General features: G+C 36.3%; 2 protein-coding genes across 3 annotated transcripts in view; one reads left to right on the top strand and one right to left on the bottom strand.

Moving 5' to 3' along the window:
- The window catches only part of Adsl (adenylosuccinate lyase), a 647,432-nt gene that overhangs the window by 264,345 nt on the left and 359,643 nt on the right, over positions 1 to 23,444 (bottom strand). The gene's annotated exons all lie outside the window — the stretch shown is intronic.
- On the top strand, positions 549 to 22,376 carry LOC145664926 (uncharacterized). Its single transcript, XM_081732032.1, has 4 exons — positions 549 to 625; positions 10,603 to 10,675; positions 20,601 to 20,747; positions 21,895 to 22,376. The coding sequence occupies exons 2-4, from the start codon at positions 10,616 to 10,618 to the stop codon at positions 22,060 to 22,062; spliced, it is 375 nt and encodes a 124-aa protein (XP_081588158.1). The 5' UTR covers positions 549 to 625; positions 10,603 to 10,615; the 3' UTR covers positions 22,063 to 22,376.

Raw genomic sequence — 23,444 nt, forward strand, 5'->3', positions numbered from 1 at the left:
CACCTCTGGTGCATGGGATCCTTGGTTCGATCCTAGCTCGCGCCAAGTAGGCTTTGTGATAGACAAACACCGTGTGCGTGGGTTTTCTCGCGGATCTCGCACTTTCTTCATTCTACAACTTCACCCATTTCTCATCATCACCGTCTCCTTTAGCCTCGCCGGCATAACCGAGCAGTGGTAATTCTTCACTTTTCATGTAGCCTCGATGCTGAAATGGACGCTAAACTCAAAATCAAATCAAATAAGGCAACATATTAATCTGGCGGTATTGATAAGTATGTCAAACAACGCTTAGCAAAATTTAAGCGTTTTATACTATTAGTTTAACAGTTAGAAGGACGTTTTGAAGATATCTGGTCCACCCTGTATATAAACATTTCTCACTATATCGTTATTTCTCGTTATTCCTCTGATAATGTATCATATATTATTGAAAAGATATTCCCATTAAGGAAGCACAGAAAGGAAAAACAGTTTTAGTTCAGTTTGTTACAAGGTGTGTCTTGTTTCGTCATCCTGCGTAATCTTGTAAAAAGAAAAATAAATCATCCTATTGGCTGATAAAATTTCAGTTTTCTTCATCAACATACGGAGTACTCCCGCCTGTCAGAGTGGCTATACAAAGGTAAGGATTCACACGTGTCTTTTTTTCACGTACAGGTATGTCTGCAAGTTAGCTATTTTTTTCAAGTGGCGTTTGCAGTTTTTTTTCTTTGTACGGAAATTTTCTTTAACCGTTTCAGATAAGAATAATTGTAATTGAGAGGTATAATATTTGTTCTTTGTAACATTATGCTTTGTTTTTCTAATCAAATACACCTATCTTAGAGGTCTGCACGGGCTCGGGTCGTGCCCGCGGGTATACAAAGTATGCATCACTTCAGGCCGTGAATTTTTAAATATACAACCACATTTTTCGGGCATTTTCGGGCCTAACTTTGTAAATATACTGTACAACAATATATTACACCGTTCTTTCAGGAGAACTTTTAAAGCACAACTGCAAAACTTCTAATTGCTGTAAATAAAAACACAATTTTGCGTTAATTATTAAGTGTTTATAATTCGGGCTAATTTGATTATCACACGAGCTCGGCTCGGGCCTAAATGCAAAACGTATTTCGGACTCGGGTCAGGCCTCACATTGTAAATGCACGGGCCGGGCCCGAGCTAAAAATTCCGGCCCGTGCAGACCTCTACTACTATATACTGAATGATAGTTACAGTTTGCCCATTAGGGGTGCCCTGTTACACATAAGCAGTTAAGTTTAATATAGTATTACTCTATATACGTATAAAAATGAAAGTGTCTATGTTACTTCATATCTCTTGAACCACCAGAGCGATCTCGATCAAATTGTCAACATAGATAAGGTTCGAAACTGGGATGTTTTTTTATCATTTCACTTTGACAGAGCAAGTTAGGGGAGGGGAAATCTTTAAAAATAATCGAAAATGACTTATATTAACGTTCCATAGTATTCAGGGTTGCCGAGATAATCAATGACCCTTCCGATGCCGTTTAAATCCAAATTCAGCGCCGCAACTTGGGGGAAGAGGGAGATACAGTATATAAAAATGATCGAATTTATCGATATTAGTTGAATCTATAGTTTCCGGGGTCGCTGAGGCGAACCGTGGCACTTCCGATGACGTTTAAATCCAAATTCAGCCCCGCTACTTGGAGGAGTGGGATATTATATATATATATATATATATATATATATAGATGGTCAAAATGATCGAAAATGACCGACATTAGTATCGAATTCAAGTCAAAGAGTCGTTGAGACGATGCTGTTTACTTTGGAAAGAACGGGTATCCTGCTAATAATAAAAGTTTGTACACAAACAAAACTAACATTCTTCCTTAAATATCAAGAGAAACGGGTGGCATTATTCAAGGAACAGCAGCCCAAATTTTACTCTGACTTCTGCTTATGAACCAACGGCAACATTTTACTCCTTGGGGTGATGAGCCAGTGGCAACATTTTACTCCATGAGTCCGTGCGTGCCAATAAATTCCCTGCTATACTGTATTGCTCACGAGAGAAGTTTAGTTCGGAATTGCACTAAAATTAGGTAGTAAACATTAGTTTTGGAAGAGCAGTTTCTTCTTCTTCTTATTATTATATTATTATTATTATTATTATTATTATTATTATTATTATTAATAATAATAATAATAATAATAATAATAATAGGCAACATGGTGGCCCAGTTATATAGTGCTCACCTTCGATGCGAGAAGTCCGTTGTTCGATATCGGGTTATGAGAGCTTGTGAACAACTTTGATTGGTGGATTTTCTCGGAGTTCTTCCATTTCCTGCTACATTTTTATCCCAAAACCATATCATAATCATTTATGTTCAATAATTACTAATCTTCTTTATCCTAAAGGGGATAACCGCGTGTATCATATTTAACGTCCCTCGCAAAAAAAAAAAAAAAAAAAAAAAAAATCAGCTTAACCTCCCATGATTATGATTGTGAGGCTAAAGAAGACGGATGATTACGACCAGTGAATTATTATGGAAGAATTGGTGCAATGGAAATGTGGGAGGAAAAAGGATTACCCCGAGGAAACCCACCGACACAATATTGTCTACCACATAATTGCTTCGCTGAGGATTGAACCAGGGACCCTTCGCACGAGAGGTACGCGTTCTACTACTGAATCACCGTGCCCGCCTTAACGTCCCTTGGGTAAGAAGCCCGACAATTTTAAAGTGAAGAATTATGAAAGAAACTGATGGAATAGGAATTTGGGGAGAAACTTAAGAAACACCGAGAAAACTGAGACCCGGATGCGTTATCAGAGCTGAAAGCTTTACTACAGCCATCGTGCCACCGAAGAGGTAATTCTTGATCCCATTCCATAAATACGGAAATTATATCAGAAAAATAACCTGAATTTTAATTAGCAGAATATAAAATTTGATAAATTTAATCAGCTGTGTGAGAGAAAACTAAAATGGAACATTTTTAACGTTGTAAACTTTAAACAGAGAATAGTTGTCTCATGAAAACAAATTTATATCCATTTCCGGTGGGACCATAAGAAAAAAATTGAATGCATTACGATGGTTCGGTTTTGATTTGATTTTGGATTTTGAGTCCCTTGTAGCAGCGAGGCTATATGACACGTGAACCTATAGCTTAAAGTGGGATCCGAACTACAAGAGCTTCGCCGGGAATCGGATCGCAGGGTGGTTCGAATCCCACTTTATACTTTAGATTCACGTTTCGTACAGCTTTGGTGTTGAAAAGAGATGCTAACCTTTAACAAATTCATATTCTACGAAAGTATCAATAATTTGTTGTTACTTGTAAATTTCTACATATTATATATAATTTACGGTATTTTCATTCATTAAAAGAAGAAATGTTACGCCTTATTACAAATAGTATGGACATTACAGTTAGGACTATAAGCGTTAGTTCAGTATGAGTTTAATCTTGTGAGTACAAGATAAGTTTTAAAGAAGCTTGGTTCACCAAAACTCCTTTATACAGTGTGATTCAAAATGAATATCAGGGAATTAAGACTTTGTAGGATTGATTACAAGTATAAATAACACATGAAATGAAAGAGCAACTCACAGTTTTGAACGCACAGATGCGCAAGCACTGTTTCTTCTGTCCGCCGTTAGCAGGCGCTAGTAGCAAAGATGGCGACTAGTGAGCAGGAAGTTTTTTTTTTTTTTTGTGTTTTACATTTTGGAAAGACTGAATCTGTAGTTCCAGTGCAACGTGCTTTCCGTATTAAGTTCAATTGCAGTTCACTAAGTGATGATAACATCTGTTGCACCATAATCAGTTTGAAAGTTCCTGCTGTCTGTGCAAAACGGAAGAGTGACTGAAGAATATGTTGATCGAGTGGAAGAGTCTATCATGCGTAGCTCCAAGAAATCAATTCGGAAGACTAGTCGTGAATTAGAAATTCCAGTGACGTCTCTGAGAAAAATTTTAAGGAGATTGAAGAATTTAACAAAGAGGATTGAAGTAGTTGTTGCAACAATTACTCCAAACACACTGATATCAAAGTTTGGGAAGAACTCTCTTATCGACTCGATGTGTACCGTGCACTGCTTAAAGTGGCATCAGATGAGGTGACGGTAAGGAACAAATATAACCACATAGGGAAGTGATTTTGACAGAACCCTAAAGAACATCTCTACTGAGATTTTTGCACCATTTTTGATGTGAAAAAGCTATTGAAAGAGAGAGCGAGAGAGGACTAATATGTAAATGTTTTGCTCCCCACTATCATCAGCCTAACAGAAATAAATTTATAAAATGATTTTCCTTTTTTAAGATTTTGCTTGAGCATATCGGCGATCTAAATATGAAAGAACAGGGATGGTACGTTTACTTAAACATCGCATTTACCATAACTCAGTGATCCAAAGCGGCCTTTAAGTGCATTAAAACAAGAAAACACATATATGCTCATATGCTTTTTCGTCTAGTTTTCGAGGCCTTGTAGGCACTCTCGTCTCGTCTCTAGTATTAGTACTATTTATCTAGTATTTAATGATTTTTTCCAATCTCATTTCCATTTTTAAAAGCTTCTTCTGGTCTCGTCTCGCCTCGTGGTCAACACTAATTTTCTTATAATTGTAAACACAGAAATCCAGACAATGTGAAAATAATTATTTTGAATTGAAAAAAAAATCCTGTCAATGCTAGGGGCGGATCCAGGTTAAACATTTTAGGCGGGCAGTACGGTGTTAGAATATTTTTAAGCGAAGGTGGAATTACTCGCACAAATGTTGAAAAGAGCAAGAGCACAAATTCTGCCATTGAATAGGGTGATAGGGAACTGTTATTTACTTTCGAACCAGTAGCAATGAAATCTTTGATAGTATAAACATACTTGTTGACTCAATGCTAATGTGTTAAAAATCCAGGCAAATTACAATTTAAATGTTATTTTTACCGGTATGCCATATCGGTCAATTTTCAAACTTTCGGATGCATAACCGGTTCATACCGGCTCACTTTAAGCACTAGTGCCGTGTGATGAATGTTGCTCATATTGAACACTCGCAGCAAAAACTGTTTGAGTTGCTCTTTCATTTAATATATTATTTATAATTGTACGTAAAATGTACTAAACAATACAATGCCTTAAAATCTCGAATACTCATATTGAAGAACCTCGTATATTTACCGTCTGGGGGACAAAAAAAAAAAAAAAAAAATCGCAACAACTACTTGACATATCATCATCAAATTTCGTCAGGTTATAAGCCTAGAGGGTGAAAAGCTGGGTACCAAGTTCGTTCATGGAGGTGCTAGAAATAGGCCATTTTCTGCTTTTACGTTCATCACTATAGAGCAAACACTGTAATAGATAGCGAGAAACAGGTTTCTGCAATATATTAACCGTTCCACCGAATACAATTCATTTCCATCCATAACTCTCTACTAAAACCGGAAGTAGTAAGTCAACCATTCCAGATTTTAACGTTGATTGTTATATACGCCAACATATAGCGAGAATCTTTTTTTTAAATATATTGAGCGTTTCAAGAATTTATTAAATCTCCTTCCTAATCCTTGTTACTAAAATTGGAAGTGGTGAAAAATCAACTACTTCCGGTTGTTAGAAGTGATTACCAGAGAATAAAAACGGTAATAGAGAGTGAGAAGCTGTTTTCTGCAATCCATTGAAGAATACAGGAATACAGTTCATTATCATTCTAACCTGTATAGTAAACCTGAAAGTGGTAAAAGAAAAATCACTTCCGGTTTTAATGGTGATCGTTATAGAAAATAAACACGGTAACAGATACAGAGAAGTTGCTTTTTGCAATCAATTAACCATGTCAAGATTATATTCCATCTCCATTCTAATCTCTCTCTCTCCCCTGAAATCTACCACTTCCGGTATCAATATTGAAAAATGTCACGATATATAAACCAAACTCCTTCACATGGTGTACACGTGATACTACTACTTACTAGGTTTACAAAAATAGTATTTTTTTTCAAAACCTACACACGAGGATTCACATTCACCTATATAATTTTGTTGAGACAAACGAGATCTATCACTTGGTGTATGTATTATCTTTATCCTTTAGGCTAAGGGAAACGACGATTAAAGCAAGTGAATGGTGATGGAAGAATTGGTGGAATGATAAAACGGAAAGAAACGGGAATACCCCGAGAAAACCCACGGACATAATGTTGTCAACCACAATTTACTTGGTCGGGGATCGAACCAGAGGCCACACGCACCACACGTAAGCGCTCTACCACTGAGCCACTGTGTCCCGTTTTCCTCTCTTTAAAAGTCTAATAATACAATTAGGATTTGAATTTTACGAACAGGGGCGTCATTTGGGGAGGGAAATTGCCCTTCTCTGACTTTCAAAAACCTATGTTTCTTCTTAATAAATTGTATACTCATACAAGGTTGATCAAAAAGTACGAAGAATGTAGTTGCGCAGTGCCATCTATCAATCATGTATCCATTTCAACTAGTAAGCCCTGTAACCTAAACAGTGAAGCCATATCTTGCATCTTGGTGCTAGATCTAGCATGATCCACATGCATTTAGCATCTAGCATCTTGACTTTAGCATCCTGGCCAAATCTAGCATAATTTCATTCTTCCCTTTGTTAAACAGAAAAAGAACGAAAATTTAGATGGTTGAAGGACCGTCGGGAATTGTTCTTTTTAGTTGAAGCGATGGTTGGAATAATGAAACCAGTCAATATTTTTGGCGGTTCTAATTTTTTGTTGAATTCAGAGCAAACGCAAATGTTTAAAAAAGCAAACGTGACTCTGCAAAACATATTTACTTACCCACAGTTTTATTACTGTCAACTGACACCTGAATGCAGGGGCGGATCCAGGATATGATCAAGGGAGGGGCTAAAGCCCCCCCCTTTGATCCGCCACTGCCTGAATGTGTGGTTATCTCGGATGTTTCTGTCCCTTTCAATTTAAACTTGAGATGGGAGGGATATGAGCGTCAGATGACAGCTAGTAATACACTAAAAGAAATGTTTCAGGCCTGTGTCGGAAGCGGCATGTTGTGTATATATTTCTTAAAATGTTATCCATTCATAAAACATAAATTCGACCTTCCTCCCCTATAATGTGCCATTTACCAATTTATTTCATTATCATTCCTGACAGCGTTATATTAGCTTTGTACATGAATACAGTTAAAACACTTCATTAAAATAATGAAGATAAGTAGGGGTGAGTCTTTAAAATTAGTTAGGGAAGATAATTTGAAAATCTGGCATAATTTACGAAAATCTAACATAATTCAGACCCGTGTTTGGCATCATCGCGAGCCTCGAGTGTGGCAACCCTGAACCCAAACCTTTGGTACAGTTAGTGTCGAGGACGTGTGAAGAACATCTGTCTCGCGCCAACTTTAAGTATTGTTCTAAGCTATAAAAAAAAAAAAAAAAAAAAAAAAAAAAATACCAAAGAGGCTCACGAAATATCAAAATCAGTTTATGACGAAGAAGCGGTGGCATTAAAGACTTTAGAAGTGGTCTGAACGTTCTTCCAAAAGAGGCCTTCCAGAAATGCTTCCAGTCATGGGTTCAACGTTGGGATAAATCCAATGCTCGACAAGGACAGTATTTTTGAAGGAGATTAAATCAAATTCCATGTAAGCTTATTACTTGGTTTCTGATAAAATTATTCACCGTATTTTCTGATCGCACCTCGTATACTAACAAACAACTTGAAACTCTTACATCAGTGGACAACCATGTCTCCCCCCCTCCCTCCCTCACCAAACATGAAATGACGCTACTGTTTACGAATAGCCTGTACTTAGGTGAGCTTTTACGATAAAAATATGCAGCGTGTTCCTTTTTCCAGTTATTTCACCCTTGCCAACAGCTTTTCTTCTAGAAAATTTTGGAAAAATCATAATGTGCTGGAGACACACTGGGATACTATTTGCTTTTTAAGGACGTGTCTTACGCAGGTATCGAGTTTATTTTCTCAACCATCAAAAGGTGGGACATTTCCTCAAATACATATCTTATCTTGTTGCCGACCATTAGTTGTGAATCCATGAAGACAAAAATGTCTGCTAACAGCCAGAACAGGATTATGTGATAAAGTAATCTTAGGAATGCAACAAGTTAGATAAAATTTTATTATGAAATTTTGGATTAATACGAATGAAGGTTTTATTTTTTTCCCCATGAATCATTTTATGTGATAAGAGCTCAGAAACTTTCTCAAACACGTACACATCCGATTTCATGCTATTGTTCAATCCTAGGAAATACCACGCTCTAAACTTCATAGTTTCTAGAAGGCAAAATCTTTTGTCTGAGTCACTCAAGATAAAATCGGGATTTCTTTAAATACTTAAGATTTAACAAACAGAGAATTAATAATTACAAGCGATATCGTATTAATGGTCCTTTAGTACATGCGTTCAGGAAATCACATGAATTTCTTACGTCATGTATAATATAGAGTTAAATTGAAAGAAAGGTATATCAAATTCTCCGTTGTTGAAAATAAGATATTTGGTTCGTAAAGTACAACAAAGAGTAAGAATAGTCTTAGATATCTAAGAGACGAGATTGGAGACTTCTCGTCTCGAACAAGAAGCGCGAATGTGTGTGTGTTTCTATTGGACGGGTTGTGTCGAGACGTCTGTCCAGCAACACTAGTCAAGAAGCGAGAAGCAAATATACTTTAATCAGAAAACGATGAAAGATACATCGTATATAAAATATTAGAAATTAATTAAATTATTTTGTTTCCTTTTATCGAATTGAATTTTAAGGGAGTCGGTGGCTCAGTTGTAAGAGCGCTTACTTCTGGTATGTGGGGGTTCCTGGTTCGATCTCCAGTCAAGTTGAGTTGATTTTGAGTTTAACGTCCCTTTCAGCAGCGAGGCTATATGAGACGTGGACCTACTGATTAACGTGGAATCCGAACCACATGAGCTCCCGCCGGGAATCGAACCCGGGTCTCGCACGCCAAAGGCGCGTATGCTAACCGCTTAGCCACGGAGGAGCTCGATCTCTGGTCAAGTAAGTTTGCAGTGGACAACATCGTGTTCGAGGGTTTTCTCGGGGTACACCCGTTGTTTTCTACCACTTTATCATTTCATCGATTCTTCCATTATCATTCACTTGCTTTAATAATGGTCTGCCTTAGCCTAAATACTATAATCGTGGGGACTTTACATTTTCATAGATTTCATTTTATTTTCGAATTTAATTTTCATATTTGGCTATGAAGGTAAACTTACTTCAATTAATCATAATAGTTTTAAGGGAATCACTGGTCGTTTTTTAAAAGAACTTTTTTAAATCTTAGATTCTCACTTACGTTAACTGTTTAATTCGTGAAAGTAATGTTTTAAAATACACTACTTGTACTAGATAAGGCGCTCAGACGTCCTGATAATCCAGGATTTACATAATCTTTCCCTATTTGCGAAAATACGGAGGACAGGGGCAATGCCCTCAAGGTAAGAATTAGGGGTCATTGCCCCCTTGCCCAAAGCATCACATAACTTACTTTTTATTATTAAATTAGAGAGTTGATATCCTTCTCATCATGGTTAAACTTCAGTATAAGAACCCAGTGTTTACTTGAACCATACCGTTCAAAGGTACAGTGAAACCTGTCTATGTTGGACACCATCCGTTCCAATAAAAAATGGCCAACTTAGACAAGTGGCCAACTTACAAAGTAATAAGTAACGAATGTCTTATAGGAAAATGCAGGTTCAATACGAACCAGGCCAAGATAAGCAGGTGGCCAACCTAATCTAACCGAAGCCTAGTTTTATAAATATACATTTTATTAATAACAGTGGCGTAAATGGTTTCTCTTTAAAATTCACAAGGGGTAGTTTGCTATTTTTTTTAACGAACGTTTTTCTGATAAACGATTAAGGCAATTTCGTTGAGATTTCATTAGTAACTTCATAATGTTGTGTAAATCACCTTTATTCACCTTTCATAATGGAAATCTTATGTAGAGCTGAATAATGGCAATTAATCCGACATTCTGGTCAAGGGCGCCCAGGTTGTGGTTTCCAAGGGGGAAGGGCAAGTATAAGCGACGTTTCAAATATAGGTTCAAATTTTGCTGTAATTAATGAAAAAATTCTGTTGGGTTTTCGATATTCTGAAGTACAATTTCCTCTAGGGGAAACAAGCGCCCCACTTTGCCCTCCCCCTGATGGGCGCGCTTGATTCTGGTTAAAGAGATAATTTTTGGTAAGTTTTAAATTAATTTTCTGGAAAATAATCCTCATTGCTACGGAATGGTGAGTCTTCAGGAAAATCTGTAAAGTCTATTTGATAGGAAATTCTTATCTGTTTAAAATTACTTCAGTTCATTTCCTTCCTAAAATTAACCGGTTTTGTCTTAGGTTTTTTTTTTTTTTCCTTTTCTAAGAAAACTGCCTCTTTATCAATTAGTTGTCCAAGATGGCGGTATCAGCACAAGTTGGATCTGCTAGGACTTGTGATTGTGTTGCTCATCAACAATGAATGTCCACGATCGATACTTAATTTTATTATGATACGGATTAATATGCTAGTCAAATTAACATTTTCCATTTTTTTCTTCTTTCAAGGATAATCAACGGAATGGGTGACCTACAAACGTATCTATCAAGACCCACTTTTCTCCTGAAGATATTTGAATTTGTAAGTTCTCTATGTTAAAGAAAAGTAACTATATATATATATAACTACTCTATAATGAGTTTCTTGTTCCAGTTTAGTGTGTCTATCTCATGGTCTTCACAACCAACCAAAACAGGCCAATAAGTATGTTCTTGGTTTTCCAGGTTTAATTGGACTCCTCATTTTTTTTTATTTTTTTATTTTATTTTATTTTATTTTATTTTATTTTATTTTTTTTGTGGAGTTTAGTTGAGTTTAACGTCCCGTTCAGCGTGGACCTACTGATTAACGTGGAATCCGAACCACAAGAGTTCCTGCTGGGAATCGAAATCTTTGAGTTTTACATCCCACGCTTATGCCGGTTAGGCTAAAGGAGACGGTGATGATGAGTAATGAATGAAATGGTGGAATGAAGAAAGTGGGAGGAAACGGGAGAACCCCGAGAAAACCCCACGCACTCGGTGTTGGTCCACCACAAAGTTCAGCTGGGATCGAACTCGGGACTCCAAGCACCAGAGGTGAACGCTCTACCACTGAGCCACCGCGCGCTGGGAATCGAACCCGGTTCTCTCACGCCAAATAGCAACTGTTAGATTGTAGGCGTAGGATGGTTATAGTCACTGTTTCTTCACTTTTCTTTTCTTTTCTTACTGGATAGCCCTTCGCAAGTACCAGAAACTAACAAATCTTACCCTGCATGTACTCCTTGTACAGGAAGAGTTCAAAGGTCCCACTTACTGCATATGTACACTCATGTCCAAAATGATTGTCGCATATCTATAGCTGTCTTCTTGTAAGAATATAATTTGATAATAATTTTGTAGGGTACTTCTAATACTGATACTATATGTATAATAGAGAAATGTATATTTGTGGTAAATTTCATAGGAAAAGAATTATAAATACGAAAATTATAATGAGTAAAATAAAATGTTCCTAAATGGACAGGAAAATTTTACTTTCGTTTTATTGTTCTTATTTACTGCTCTTTTGACATGAAATTTGCCACATACATGTTTTTGCCGATTACACACGTACTAACATTATAAGAAGTACCAGGCGAATTCGTTATGAACTTACATTCCTAGAAAAACATATTTATAGACATGCGACAATAATTTTGGACATGAGTGTACGTTATGAATATAGGTCTAGATGGAACTGAAATTATCAGAGTATAATGACAGAATCATATAACTGTGCAAAATGTATTAAGTCATAAAACTCCATTTTTGAGTTTTAAGTACCATTGGAAAGAGAAATTTTCTCTACACATGTATATTGGGGACGAAGTCAAATTCAAACTTGTACCAAAGTATTCTAATGTAAGTATCTCGAGAAATCACTAGTATGTTTAAAATTTTACCCTCAAAATCCCACAAAACGTATTTTTTTGATTTGTTGAAGTAGCTGAAATGTTATCTGAAGAGGTTATAGATAATATTTTATTGCAAAGCAGTGTTTACGCAATCATTTTTATAAATATCCGCTTTCAACTACGATGTGAAATTTTTCGCAGTATTTCAACCTGTTTAAAAAAAAAAGAAAAAAACTCCAACGATAAACTGTTTGTTTGGGTGAAAGAGGCTTGTTAAACAAAATTCTTTTGGATATTTGGTATTAATTTGGCTGTGTGAGGTCGCTCATGAGCTGTTTCTCTTTACTACTGGTTCTCAACCTTTGGCTGGCGACACACATTACTGAACGCCCAGACGCGACACAATTTTTGTATTGTTAATAATATAAATTATAATAAAGCAAGCCTGTAAAGTGGTGACTCTATGTAGTACTAAGTAAGCGCTGTTGCTTCTGCCAGAGGAGTTGACTGGTATAGTGGGTCTCAAAATTGATTTAAACTAGTTGTTAAATGCTTTATGATTTTTTAAATTCTAAAATCTCAGGATACACTCTGAGAGTAAGGGATACACCTCTTGCGAACTAGTGTTGTTTACAATCACTTTTCTTCAATGTATGAGGTGACTCATCGGCCAGAGTTCTCACTATCTGTACGAACAATGAAATACACACAACACAACAATGAGAGGTAAATAGAATGAAACATCAACGGTTAGATTACTAGTGGTAAAGGAACACGCACAGGGTGAGCGCTTCTCTTTAACATACTTAGGGAATTATGGGGCTTTCAGCTCATCCTCTAAAACTAGTATATACAGGGTGTTTCAAAATAACGACAACGTTTGAGAGGTGGGTCCTGACTCCAAGATAAGACAAAAAGTATAGACCAACTTGGACGCACAAATGCTACCTTTCGGATTTAAAGGCTGCCGAAAACATAAAAAAAAATGAACTTTGAAGGTCAATGGTTCCAAAACCATGGGACCTACCGTAGTCAGGTCAAAGTTTCACTTAGGAACTAGTATGTGCCCTATCCAAATATCCAAGTTTCAGAATCCTGCAGTACTTCCGAAACAATTTTTTATAGAGATAGTTGGTAAGTACTTTAAATTATATGCTCGTAACCAAACTCCCTCTATAAAAATTGTGGCGTGAGTACCTTAGGATAATGAAACATGTAGAGTAGAGGGGGGCAAGAGTACGTAGGGGGTAAGGATACGATTCCCTAAAATCAGGTGAATATATTCGCGTATGGCAATAATGCGTCACGTGGAGTTTGATGTTAATGGCGTCTAGAACCTAAACAAGTTTGAGTGTGCTGCGGCAAACTACAAGCTATCTAGGTAATTATTTATGTTTTTCTAATAGTTTGATATAATATTGGGACATAAGTAGTTAATGAATAACTTACACAATTTTATAACGATTTCAAAGTACTATAAAGCGTTAGTTTCTAACATATCCATTGTTTGACGGGATGGAGTAAATTGACTTTCTTCCAACAGTTGGCTGTGCAACATTACGGGAAAGTCAATTGTGTAGTGAGGGGGCAAGGGTACGCAGATACCGACGGGGCAAGGGTACGCGTGCGTACTCTTGCCCCTTCTGTTCTATGAAAAAGAATCCAATTTGATTTAGAACTAACAATCAAAAAAGAATGTAGATTCCGTTGTAATAGAGAGTGACGGCAAACTTTACGAATACTGGTTCCCATATGTAGCCCCTAACGTTAAGAATTTTGAAGAATCCTGATATTTTCTTACGTACGAGGGATACAGTTTTATTCTAAATACCATTCCTTACATAACAGTATCTAAGGTGGTGTTTGTTTTCGAAACAGATAAACGTTTGAGATAGTGACATCTGCAGTTATTGAATAACGTTACGCTTGCTTATTTTATTCAGGTTTCAGAAATACTACGCTTTGTCCTCTTTTATCTTAAATGTCAGTAGTCTTCAGTAAGAAATTTCAATGGGCCTTATGCAGAGTCGTTCTGACGCGTGATCAGATCCATACTAAAAAGTTCGACTACCGTATGTTTCCTGTAGTAGTCAGTCCTTTAGTAATCATACGTTAAAACGACTCTGCATAAGGCGGTATCAGTCCAATGATTGGTATGGGATCCTGTAAAGATATATGAAGCTAACCTAACATTTGACAATATGTAGCTTCATCAAGGATTGGTCGAGAAGTTCTCAAGTTGCCCTCGTAGGTGACAAGCATTCTGTAACTGATGGAATAAGCTGAATTTGGAAATATATTTTTATAAAGGGTCTAAATATTATCTGATTTTTTTTTTGTATCCTATGCATTCCCATTACTGATATGAGGAGAATTGAGGATTTTTCTTTTTTCTTTTCTTTTTTTTTAACGAGAATCTGCAACGTCCTTAGGTACAATAAAGCCAGTAGGCCTATTTACCGAAGAAATGGAGAACGAATTAGTGGAATATATCACATTACTGGATCAACTCTTCTATGAATTAACTTTAAAAGATCTAAGAAGAATGGCATACAATTTTGCTGAACGTAACTAGTTGCCCCATATCCTTTATCCATGTGAATTGAATGGCAGAAAGAGATTGGACAGAGTCTTTCCGTCGTAGACATTTAACAATTGCTTTGCAACAGCCTTCAAAGACTGGTCTGGGGAGAGCTCGTGGTTTTAGCAAGCCACAAGTTGAATGCTTTCTTAATTGTCTAAAAATCTTGTAAGACAAAACGGCTCTTCTCCACGGGATATCTACAACATGTACGAAACTGGCATAAATACGGTTCCTCATAAAGTTCCAAAAGTCGACTAAAAATCAGTTGTGATTTTGGAGTTAACATAACAGCTGTTTCATGGAGTGCATCTGGTTCCTTTATTCCCAAGATATTTCCCACAAAACAAATGACAAGAATTATTCGATGGCTCGCCGCCAGGTTCTGTGGGAATATCTAATTTTGGTTCATCAACTCACAACTTTTCGTAGAATGGTTATATTATTTACACCAACATGTGCGATCAAATTTGATTACGAAAAAGGTGTTTTTACTTGTTGACAATCAGGCCTCTCACATTTCAATAAAAGCGATTGATTTCTGCAGGCAAAATGGGATAGTGATGTTGAGTTTACCACCAAATCCCAGTCATAATTTGAAACCATTAGATCGCTCCTTTTTTGACCCGCTGAAGTCCTGGTATTCAACAGCGTGTGATAAATGGATGAGGAATCATCCATCCCACATAATTCCAAGTTGGGAGCTTGTTTACTGATGCTTACTACAAAGCTGCAACCATTGGTATCCAGCTTTCAAGAATCTGGAGTTGTCCTACTGAATCCAGATGTGTTCACTGAAGAAGATTTTCTTCCTTCTGTTGTGGATGTGGTAGACATAAATGTAGAAGCCAGGTCTGAAGACGAAAGCATTCCTGAAGCAACAAATCAAACATCAGACCTGAATAGAGACCAAAATCGTTCATCGGATGATTCACTGGAAGTAAAAAGGGACCCATGCGGTGCATCCAGACCAAACACCCCTTTGCCAGTTGCTCGTTCTCCTCCAGCTGTTACCAAACCTTTAAACAGTAACGCTAGATCCTCACTAGAAGCAAGCAAGAGCTCATGCGGACTGTCCACTTCAAATACTCTTCTGCCGGTTGCTCGTTCTCATTCATCTGTTACCTAACCTTCAACCAGTAACACTGGATTCTCACTAGAAGCAAGCAGGAGCTCATGCAGATTGTCCACATCAAACACTTCTCTGCTGGCTGCTCGTTCATCTGTTACCAAACCTTCAACCAGTAAACTGATCTTTACTGGAGGTAAGCAGGGGCCCATGTGGAGCATCTACATCATGCACTCCTTTGGTGGTTGTCAGTCCTCCTCCAACTGCTATCAAGCACTCAACCAGTAGATCTTGATCTCGAAGTCAGAGATTCTGACATCTTCTCCTTTCAAGCAGAACTTACTTCCGAAACGGCGCTCTCCAAAGAGCAAAAGCAAACATCATCTTGCACCAGGAAAGCTACAACCGAATTTGTAGCTACAACTCCACAGATCAGTGAGGAAGTAGTGTACGAGTGTCCATTATGCAATATCATCTACAGTGATCCACCAATAGAAGACTGGATCAAAGATGCCATGAATGGTGGTATGAACAATGCACATCATCTAAAGGAGTAAGCACCTTCATCTGTGATAATAGTTAATGCTCTTTTGGGTGCGTGCTCTTGCCCCTTTGATTTCGTACTCTTGCCCCACATATAGGGGCAAGAGTACGAATTTGAATCTTTTCATTTTATGAGTTCTAGTTCCTCTAAGAATAGAGGTATATAAAAGTTGAGTTCACATTTCGTAAAGGAGAGTTCAAGTTTTGTGTTCCATGTAAAAGTTTTCCGTTGTAGCTATTTTTTACCAAAATATATAAGTTTAATTAAAATTTGCGTACTCTTGCCCCCCTTTCCTATATTTTTGGTTAGCGCACATATTAATTCCTAAGTGAAGTCTTCACCCGACTACGGTAGGTCTCATAGTTTTGAAGCTATAGACTTTTAAATTTATTTCTTTATGTTTTCGGCAGCCAAAACGCCGAAAGGAACCATTTGTGCACCCAGGTTGGTCTATACTTTTTGTCTTATCTTGGTGTCAGGAATCACCTCTCAACCGTTGTCGGTGTTGTTTTGAAATACCTCGTGTAGGGAATTGGGAGCTAGATTGAGGGAATCCAGAACCAATCCCAGCACATTCTTTGTGGGGTAGTCACTTGATATTTCTGTTTTGAGCATCTAAATATGCAAAATTTTCATAAAAAGACAATAAGATGATATGAAAAAGTAGATATCAACGAAGCGTGAAAAAGATTGCTATTGCAGGAATATCAATTGACCATTCTGAATATATGCATTTGCATACGGAGCCTAATCCTCGTTATAATGCCATAAACTGTGTTATCAGATTTTTGGAGCTACAAAAGATACAGAATTATCTATTTCCCTGCTGCATTTTGTGTTGTTTCATTGTATTTTGTAAATTCTATATGGCTTTCGTTTGTAAATGCTAGATAAATGTCATGCTTCTTTTGCTAGATGAATCAACCAATTTTGTCACTTTCGGTGTTCGCAAAGCTTTACCGTTCAGAACAACTTTATTGTTATGTAAAGAACACACAGAATATCACATTTCTTTCCGTGCATTTACGTTTCCTTGTCAAAAAATCTTTTAGAAAATTTAAATAAAAAATATAATTTTATAATTATAGTCTTATAGGCCATGCAAAACAAAAGCGATTATAACTTCCGTAAATATACTTGGATTCCATCGGAAACAAATTATACCGGCAGCACGTCATTCTTAATCACTAAAATTCCTCCCCTTCAAAAAATGTAGTCATTAATCAGCCTTAAATTAATAATTTAATTACATATTGAAAGTGTTAAGAACAGAGTTAGGCAAGTATAGCACTGTAGTAAGTAAATACATTTGTGTCTAATACCGGTATAAAGGATAAAATTCATCGTTAAGCATCCTATATAAGTACAACAGTAACATAGCAATGTCTAAACACTGTGTCAAATAAAGTAAAATGACATGAACTGTGGTAAGGAAAATACATTAAAGAGGATCACACGAAACTAAAGGATCGTGAGCTTTTTGCACTAAGAAAAGTTACATATCCTGTTACCTCAGGCAACCAACAAAGTTTGGATATGTACAGGTTGCATAGAATCTAGGGAATATAATGATTTTTAAACGTGTTGAAGACTTTACAGACTCTCTTCATGAAACTAACTCGCCTAGACATTCACGCTAGTTAGCTATTGAACAAAAATAAAATAATTCGCTTCCCTTTATAATAGGGTGACGTTTTTAACGGGGAGCAAAATGTCCCGTTTCATCTTTTTTAAAAAGTTTCGCTTTTATTTCTTAGTTAGCTTACGTAGCAAGCTAGTAATTTGTAGTAAGAACAACAGTGTGTTTTCAAGGAAAGAGCAACTCTTCTACAAGTAACTCATTCAACAACAACAACAACAACAACAAATACGAGGGCCATTGCAAAAGTCATGGCAATTATTTTTTTTTCTGCAAAATGGGAAAGAATTAAAGAAAAATCTGAAATATGCAAATGGAAGGTTAGTTCATATGTAAACATTACATGTAGGGAGATGAGTGAACATACACACTACCATAAAGATATAGCACGAGAAAAAAGACTTTTTTTTTTTTTGTCGTTTCAAACGTGTTTTACTGTCAATTGCAACAGTACACAATAGTACAGTGCAGGAACACGTACCTGTGACATCTTAGACTCCCTGCCATCTTGTGGATTCTTGGGGAGACTCCTGATGCCAGGGAATGCACGTAGATTGTAATGTACTATTGTATACAGTTGCAATTGACAGAAACACTTTTGGAACAACAACATTTTTTTCGTTTTTTTCTCGTGTTATATCTTTATGGTGGTGCGTGTGTTCATCCATTTCCCTACATGTAATGTTTACATATGAACTAACCCTCCATTTGCATATTTCAGAATTTTTTAATTCTTTCCCATTTTCGAAAAAAAAAAAATGTTGCCATGACTTTTGCAATGGCCTTCGTATAATCGATTCTGATCCCTTAAGTCTTAAAAAGGTAATCACAGTAAACTTAAATAAATAAATAGATTATTTTGAAAATCTAGAATCTTCTTCCTCACTGGCATGAGTAACGACATAACAATGATGACATCTAGATGGACTGTCAAATTATGTTAGTTTGAAGAGTGTCCCGTTTTCAAATTTGATTAGTGATCACCCTAGTTTGAGTTATTAAGTAGAGCAGTGGTTCTCAACCTTTTTTTGACTGACGGCACACTTCCCCGAACGTCTAGGACTTCGCAACACACATGTTTGATATTTTTATTATAAATAATAATAATAATAATAATAATAATAATAATAATAATAATAATAATAATAATATCTATTATAATAGTGAAATCAATTAGTTTTTATAATGACTCTATATAACACTGAGCATTATTGCTAACCTTGGAGGTGTTGACTAGTACAGTCTATCTCGATTTTAACTAATTATTATTAAATTCTTCATGATTTTTAAATTCTAAATTTTCGCGATACACCAGTATGTCGGGACACACCAGTTGAGAACCACTGGTGTAGAGTAACGGACGGACGTAATAACAATACAATCTTGTAATATCCATTCCATGACACTAAGAAAACAAAAACTAAAATATTTCATATGCTTCCGGTAAGCTTAAAAGAAATGTCATATGTGGAACTTACAATGATAGTTTTGCGCTGACCTGTAAATATACAAGATAAATTTGCGATTTCTGGTTAAATTTTCGATATATTTTTTTTTAAAGAATAAAATGCATGAAAGACAAAGGCAATATATCTGCACGAAAATATACAGGTGTAACATACACTCGCCTGTTTTTTTTTTTTATACCAGATTTACACTTTCCCAACCGAAAATGTCTTTTTTGAAATTCTGTACTTTCTGTGAAATAAAACGAAATTTTTCAATTTAACGTCCCACGATTATGCCCTTTAAGCTAAGAGAGACGAGAATTAACCTTTTCACGTTCATTCCCAGAAGCTTTTATGTTTTTATGACGGCTCTCTGTATGTAGTTAATTATTATCATTTAGTACTAAAAATTCACTTAAGTTGAAATTTTGAAAATTGAGAAAATCGAGAATTGCGTGTGTCGAATGTGACACATTGGCTCTGTAAGAATACACTTCAGTTTACTGAAATCTTCTATATATATAAAAGAGAACGTACAAATCCTTTGTTAGCTCATCACGCTAATACGGCTGAACCAATTTCTTTCATTTTTGGGGGGTTATTAAGATTTGGACCCTAGATGGTTTTTATCATATCACTTTAATTTTCAATTACCAGTGTCTTGAGATAATTGACCATTCAAGTGTCCATAACGTAGAAATCCTTTGTTAGCTCATCATAGCTAAATCTAACCGTATTTATATGCAACCCACATGACCGTGTCACTCGGCGGGTTAACATAAATGACAGGCGATATAATGTTAACATTTACTGCAATCTTCTATGGTTTTTATCATATCACTTGAAAGCGAAAAAGTAAAAATTATCTAAGTAACAAAGTTTATTGCGTTCCGGGGTGACCCCAGCGAAGCGGGGTGAACGCTGCTAGTATGTTATAGTTATGTGTCGTATACGACACACAGAAACTGAAGAAGTTGAAGCAAGTGAATTATGATGAAAGAATTGGTGGAATAAGAATCTAGGAGAAAACTGGAGTATCGCAAGAAAATCTACGGACACGATGTTGTCGATCACAAACTTACTTGATCGGGAATCGAATCTGGGACCCCACGCACCAGAGGTAAGCGCTTTACCACTGAACCACCGTGCCCCCCTTCTACAATTTCTTTGAAAGTAAGGATATGGTTCGTATATTAATGTAATTCTAGAAAGTGAAATATTAAGGTAAGAATTTAGGATAGAACTCTAAAATATAAAGTATGCCTTAAAATGTGATTTATTGACAAATTACAGTCTTCCTTGTTAAGTAATTGTATTTTAATTAAATTTCTGATTTCCTTATTCTAGATTTTGGCTCTAATATGTACTTCAGTGCAGTTCCATTATGTCTGGTCGGATATCTTTATAGTATATGCCACGTTCTTAGGATTTCTTTTCGTTACGTTTCACCTGATATGTTCAATGCTTACGGGTGAACCAGTGCCTAAGAAGTCAGTAAGTATAATTTCATTCTAACACTAACTGAAATCGAAAGACACTGAAAATACATTAAATATAGAACCTAATATTTTTTGATACTAAAATGTCTGGAAACGGGAGATCCCAGGTCGCACCAAGTGAACTTTGTGGTGGACAAATACTGCGTGCGTAGGTTTCCTCGGAGATCTCCCGTTTCCTCCCACTTTCTTCATTCTACCATTTCACTCATTTCTCATCATCATCATTTCCTTTATCCTAGCCGGCATAATCGCGGAACATAAAACTTATAAAGATTTCATTTTCAAATTTCGATGAAATTATTGTATTACTAAGTAAACATCCACTCAATTACCAATCCTGCCATCCGTTGCTATTCCAACATTGTGTCTCAAGCCCGGCTGCCAAGAAGAAGGAAAATAAACAACTATTCTATAAAATTTCCACTATAATAACATGTGTTACTTACCTCACCAATACAGGCAAATGTAACTCAGTGTTTTGAAATATATATAGTGTTATTATGAAAGTTGTAATTTATTATTTAGACATATTTAGATACACACTATACTTCCGTTTGCGGGGCTGATGGTGGAAGACGGAACATCAACATTCACCTGCACTTGAACGTGGTGGGGGGAAAAACTTCTTTTTCCTATCAGCTTACGTGAAACAGATTATAATTGTCTTTTAATGCTGGATGGTTAAGTAACATTTTCAAACAATTATGTCTACTGTTGTATCATGTTTTATTTTTCTAAGGGCCATTCACTTGCTTCCAATTTTGCTTAATTCTAAATTAAAAAAAAAAAAAAATGACTCTGGTGCGTCGATCTCTGGCTAGTTCGACTCCACTTCTCGCCGATTGGGCTTTGAAGTGAACAAACACAGTGTGTACGTGTTTTTTCAGGGTTCTGTCGCTTCCTCACACTTCACTTCATTATCACCAACACAGTTTCTCTTAGACTTGGCGTAATGTCGTCGGGGCATTGAACCAAAACGAAAAATAAAAAGGTAAAACCAGAGTTTTATCTTTAAAGTATATTTTATGCATCAAATATTTTTCGAAACACTATCGATATAATTTACTGGGTATTTCTTAAAATTTTAGACTTTAACGTTAAATAATGAACTACTGTACACTAAGTCATTTGTTCTTTCTCAGGCATTGGCGATGTTACTACTTGGCGCAGCATTTTTCATTGCTAGTGGCTCCATCTTATGTACGTTGCCAGGTTCACTACCATCTTGGGAAGTTGCTGTAACAGTCTTATCCTTTATGTGTGCTGCAGTGTTTCTCGTTGATTTGTTCTTCACGTACAAAGAGCAATGAAAAAAATTTGAAATAATCAGGGCTGTAATGGACACTAATATTATATATATATATATATATATATATATATATATATATATATATATATATATATATGTGTGTGTGTGTGTGTGTGTGTGTGTGTGTGTATATGTGTGTGTAAGTAATGTAAAATTTTGTTCCTAAGAAATCAATACCTGATAAGTGTAAGGTTGATAAAAAGTGAACTTTATACAAGTACTAAAGATAATTTATATCTATGATAACATACTAAAGATAATTTATACCTTCTTTGCGTTTATAACGAGCTAATAAATATTATATCAACAATATAAAAGGAAGTATTCTTAATTTTTCGTTCATAACTGTAAATTAACTTACTTACTTCAGATTGTTGGTGTATGTAACTTAAGTGTTGTGTATGATTTACTTATGCAATATATATATATATATATATATATATATATATATATATATATATATATATATATATATATATATATATATATATATATATATATATAATCTTATCAATATAATGAAAATGCCTGGAATTGGAAATACGTCAATGACTGGGTTGCCAACAGTCAGGCAGCGACTATCGTAGTGTACTGTGAATTGAAAACACGGTGGTAGCGTAAAATGAGCAATCTCTCTGATTTCTAAATTGAGCAAATTGTTGGCGCTCGTTTTGTGGTGCGAGAGTGACAAAAGTGGCAAAGCGTATTGGGTGTATCGCGACGAGTAGTATTCAGGTGAATTGTCATTCAGAGCCGTCGTGTGATTGCTGTCCATGTGACGGAGGAAGGCAAGCATTATCTCCCAGAGCCTGTGTCGACAATCAGTCTGTCGTGCGGGCATACGGAGGTCGAGTTGCACGCTGAAATCGCTGATAAGAGACCATAACGTTTTAGCACAACGCATATAGTGCCGAGAACATGTAACGTACACCGCTCATAACAGAAAACGTGTGATACGGTCATCAGATGAATCATCATTCACCTCATTTTCAAACCACTGACAATGTTTGTGTGGCGGACGCCGAAAGCGTATGATTTGGAGTGTGTCTGCCCAACCGTGAAATGTAACACTTACCAGTCGCGTCACTGCCCGTATAATTATGTCGCCATTTTAGGGGACATTGTGCATCCTATGGTTCAGATGTTTTCGGGCAATGAACACAATATTCCACAATGATAATGTGCAGATTAACTAACACAACTGGCGCTGTTACGGAGTTGTTTGAGAAACATAGTCCGTGGTCCGCCCAATCCCGGACATAAACATAATTAAATATCTGTGGTTCATTTTGAAGACACGAATCTAACGCAGATTTTAGCCTCCATCCTCTATTATGAAATTGAATCACATACTGCATGCGGAACGTTGTAATATTCCACTTC

Source organism: Thermobia domestica, chromosome 11 (genome assembly GCF_964235325.1).
Source record: "Thermobia domestica chromosome 11, izTheDome1.hap1.1, whole genome shotgun sequence".
Classification (NCBI taxonomy): domain Eukaryota; kingdom Metazoa; phylum Arthropoda; class Insecta; order Zygentoma; family Lepismatidae; genus Thermobia; species Thermobia domestica.

Excerpts from the sequence above, each read along its gene's own strand:
- LOC145664926 (XM_081732032.1), top strand. The coding sequence starts at position 10,616 with ATGGGTGACCTACAAACGTATCTATCAAGACCCACTTTTCTCCTGAAG. Across the intron at positions 10,676-20,600 it reads TCCTGAAGATATTTGAATTT|ATTTTGGCTCTAATATGTAC; the intron begins GTAAGTTCTCTA and ends TCCTTATTCTAG. Across the intron at positions 20,748-21,894 it reads AACCAGTGCCTAAGAAGTCA|GCATTGGCGATGTTACTACT; the intron begins GTAAGTATAATT and ends GTTCTTTCTCAG.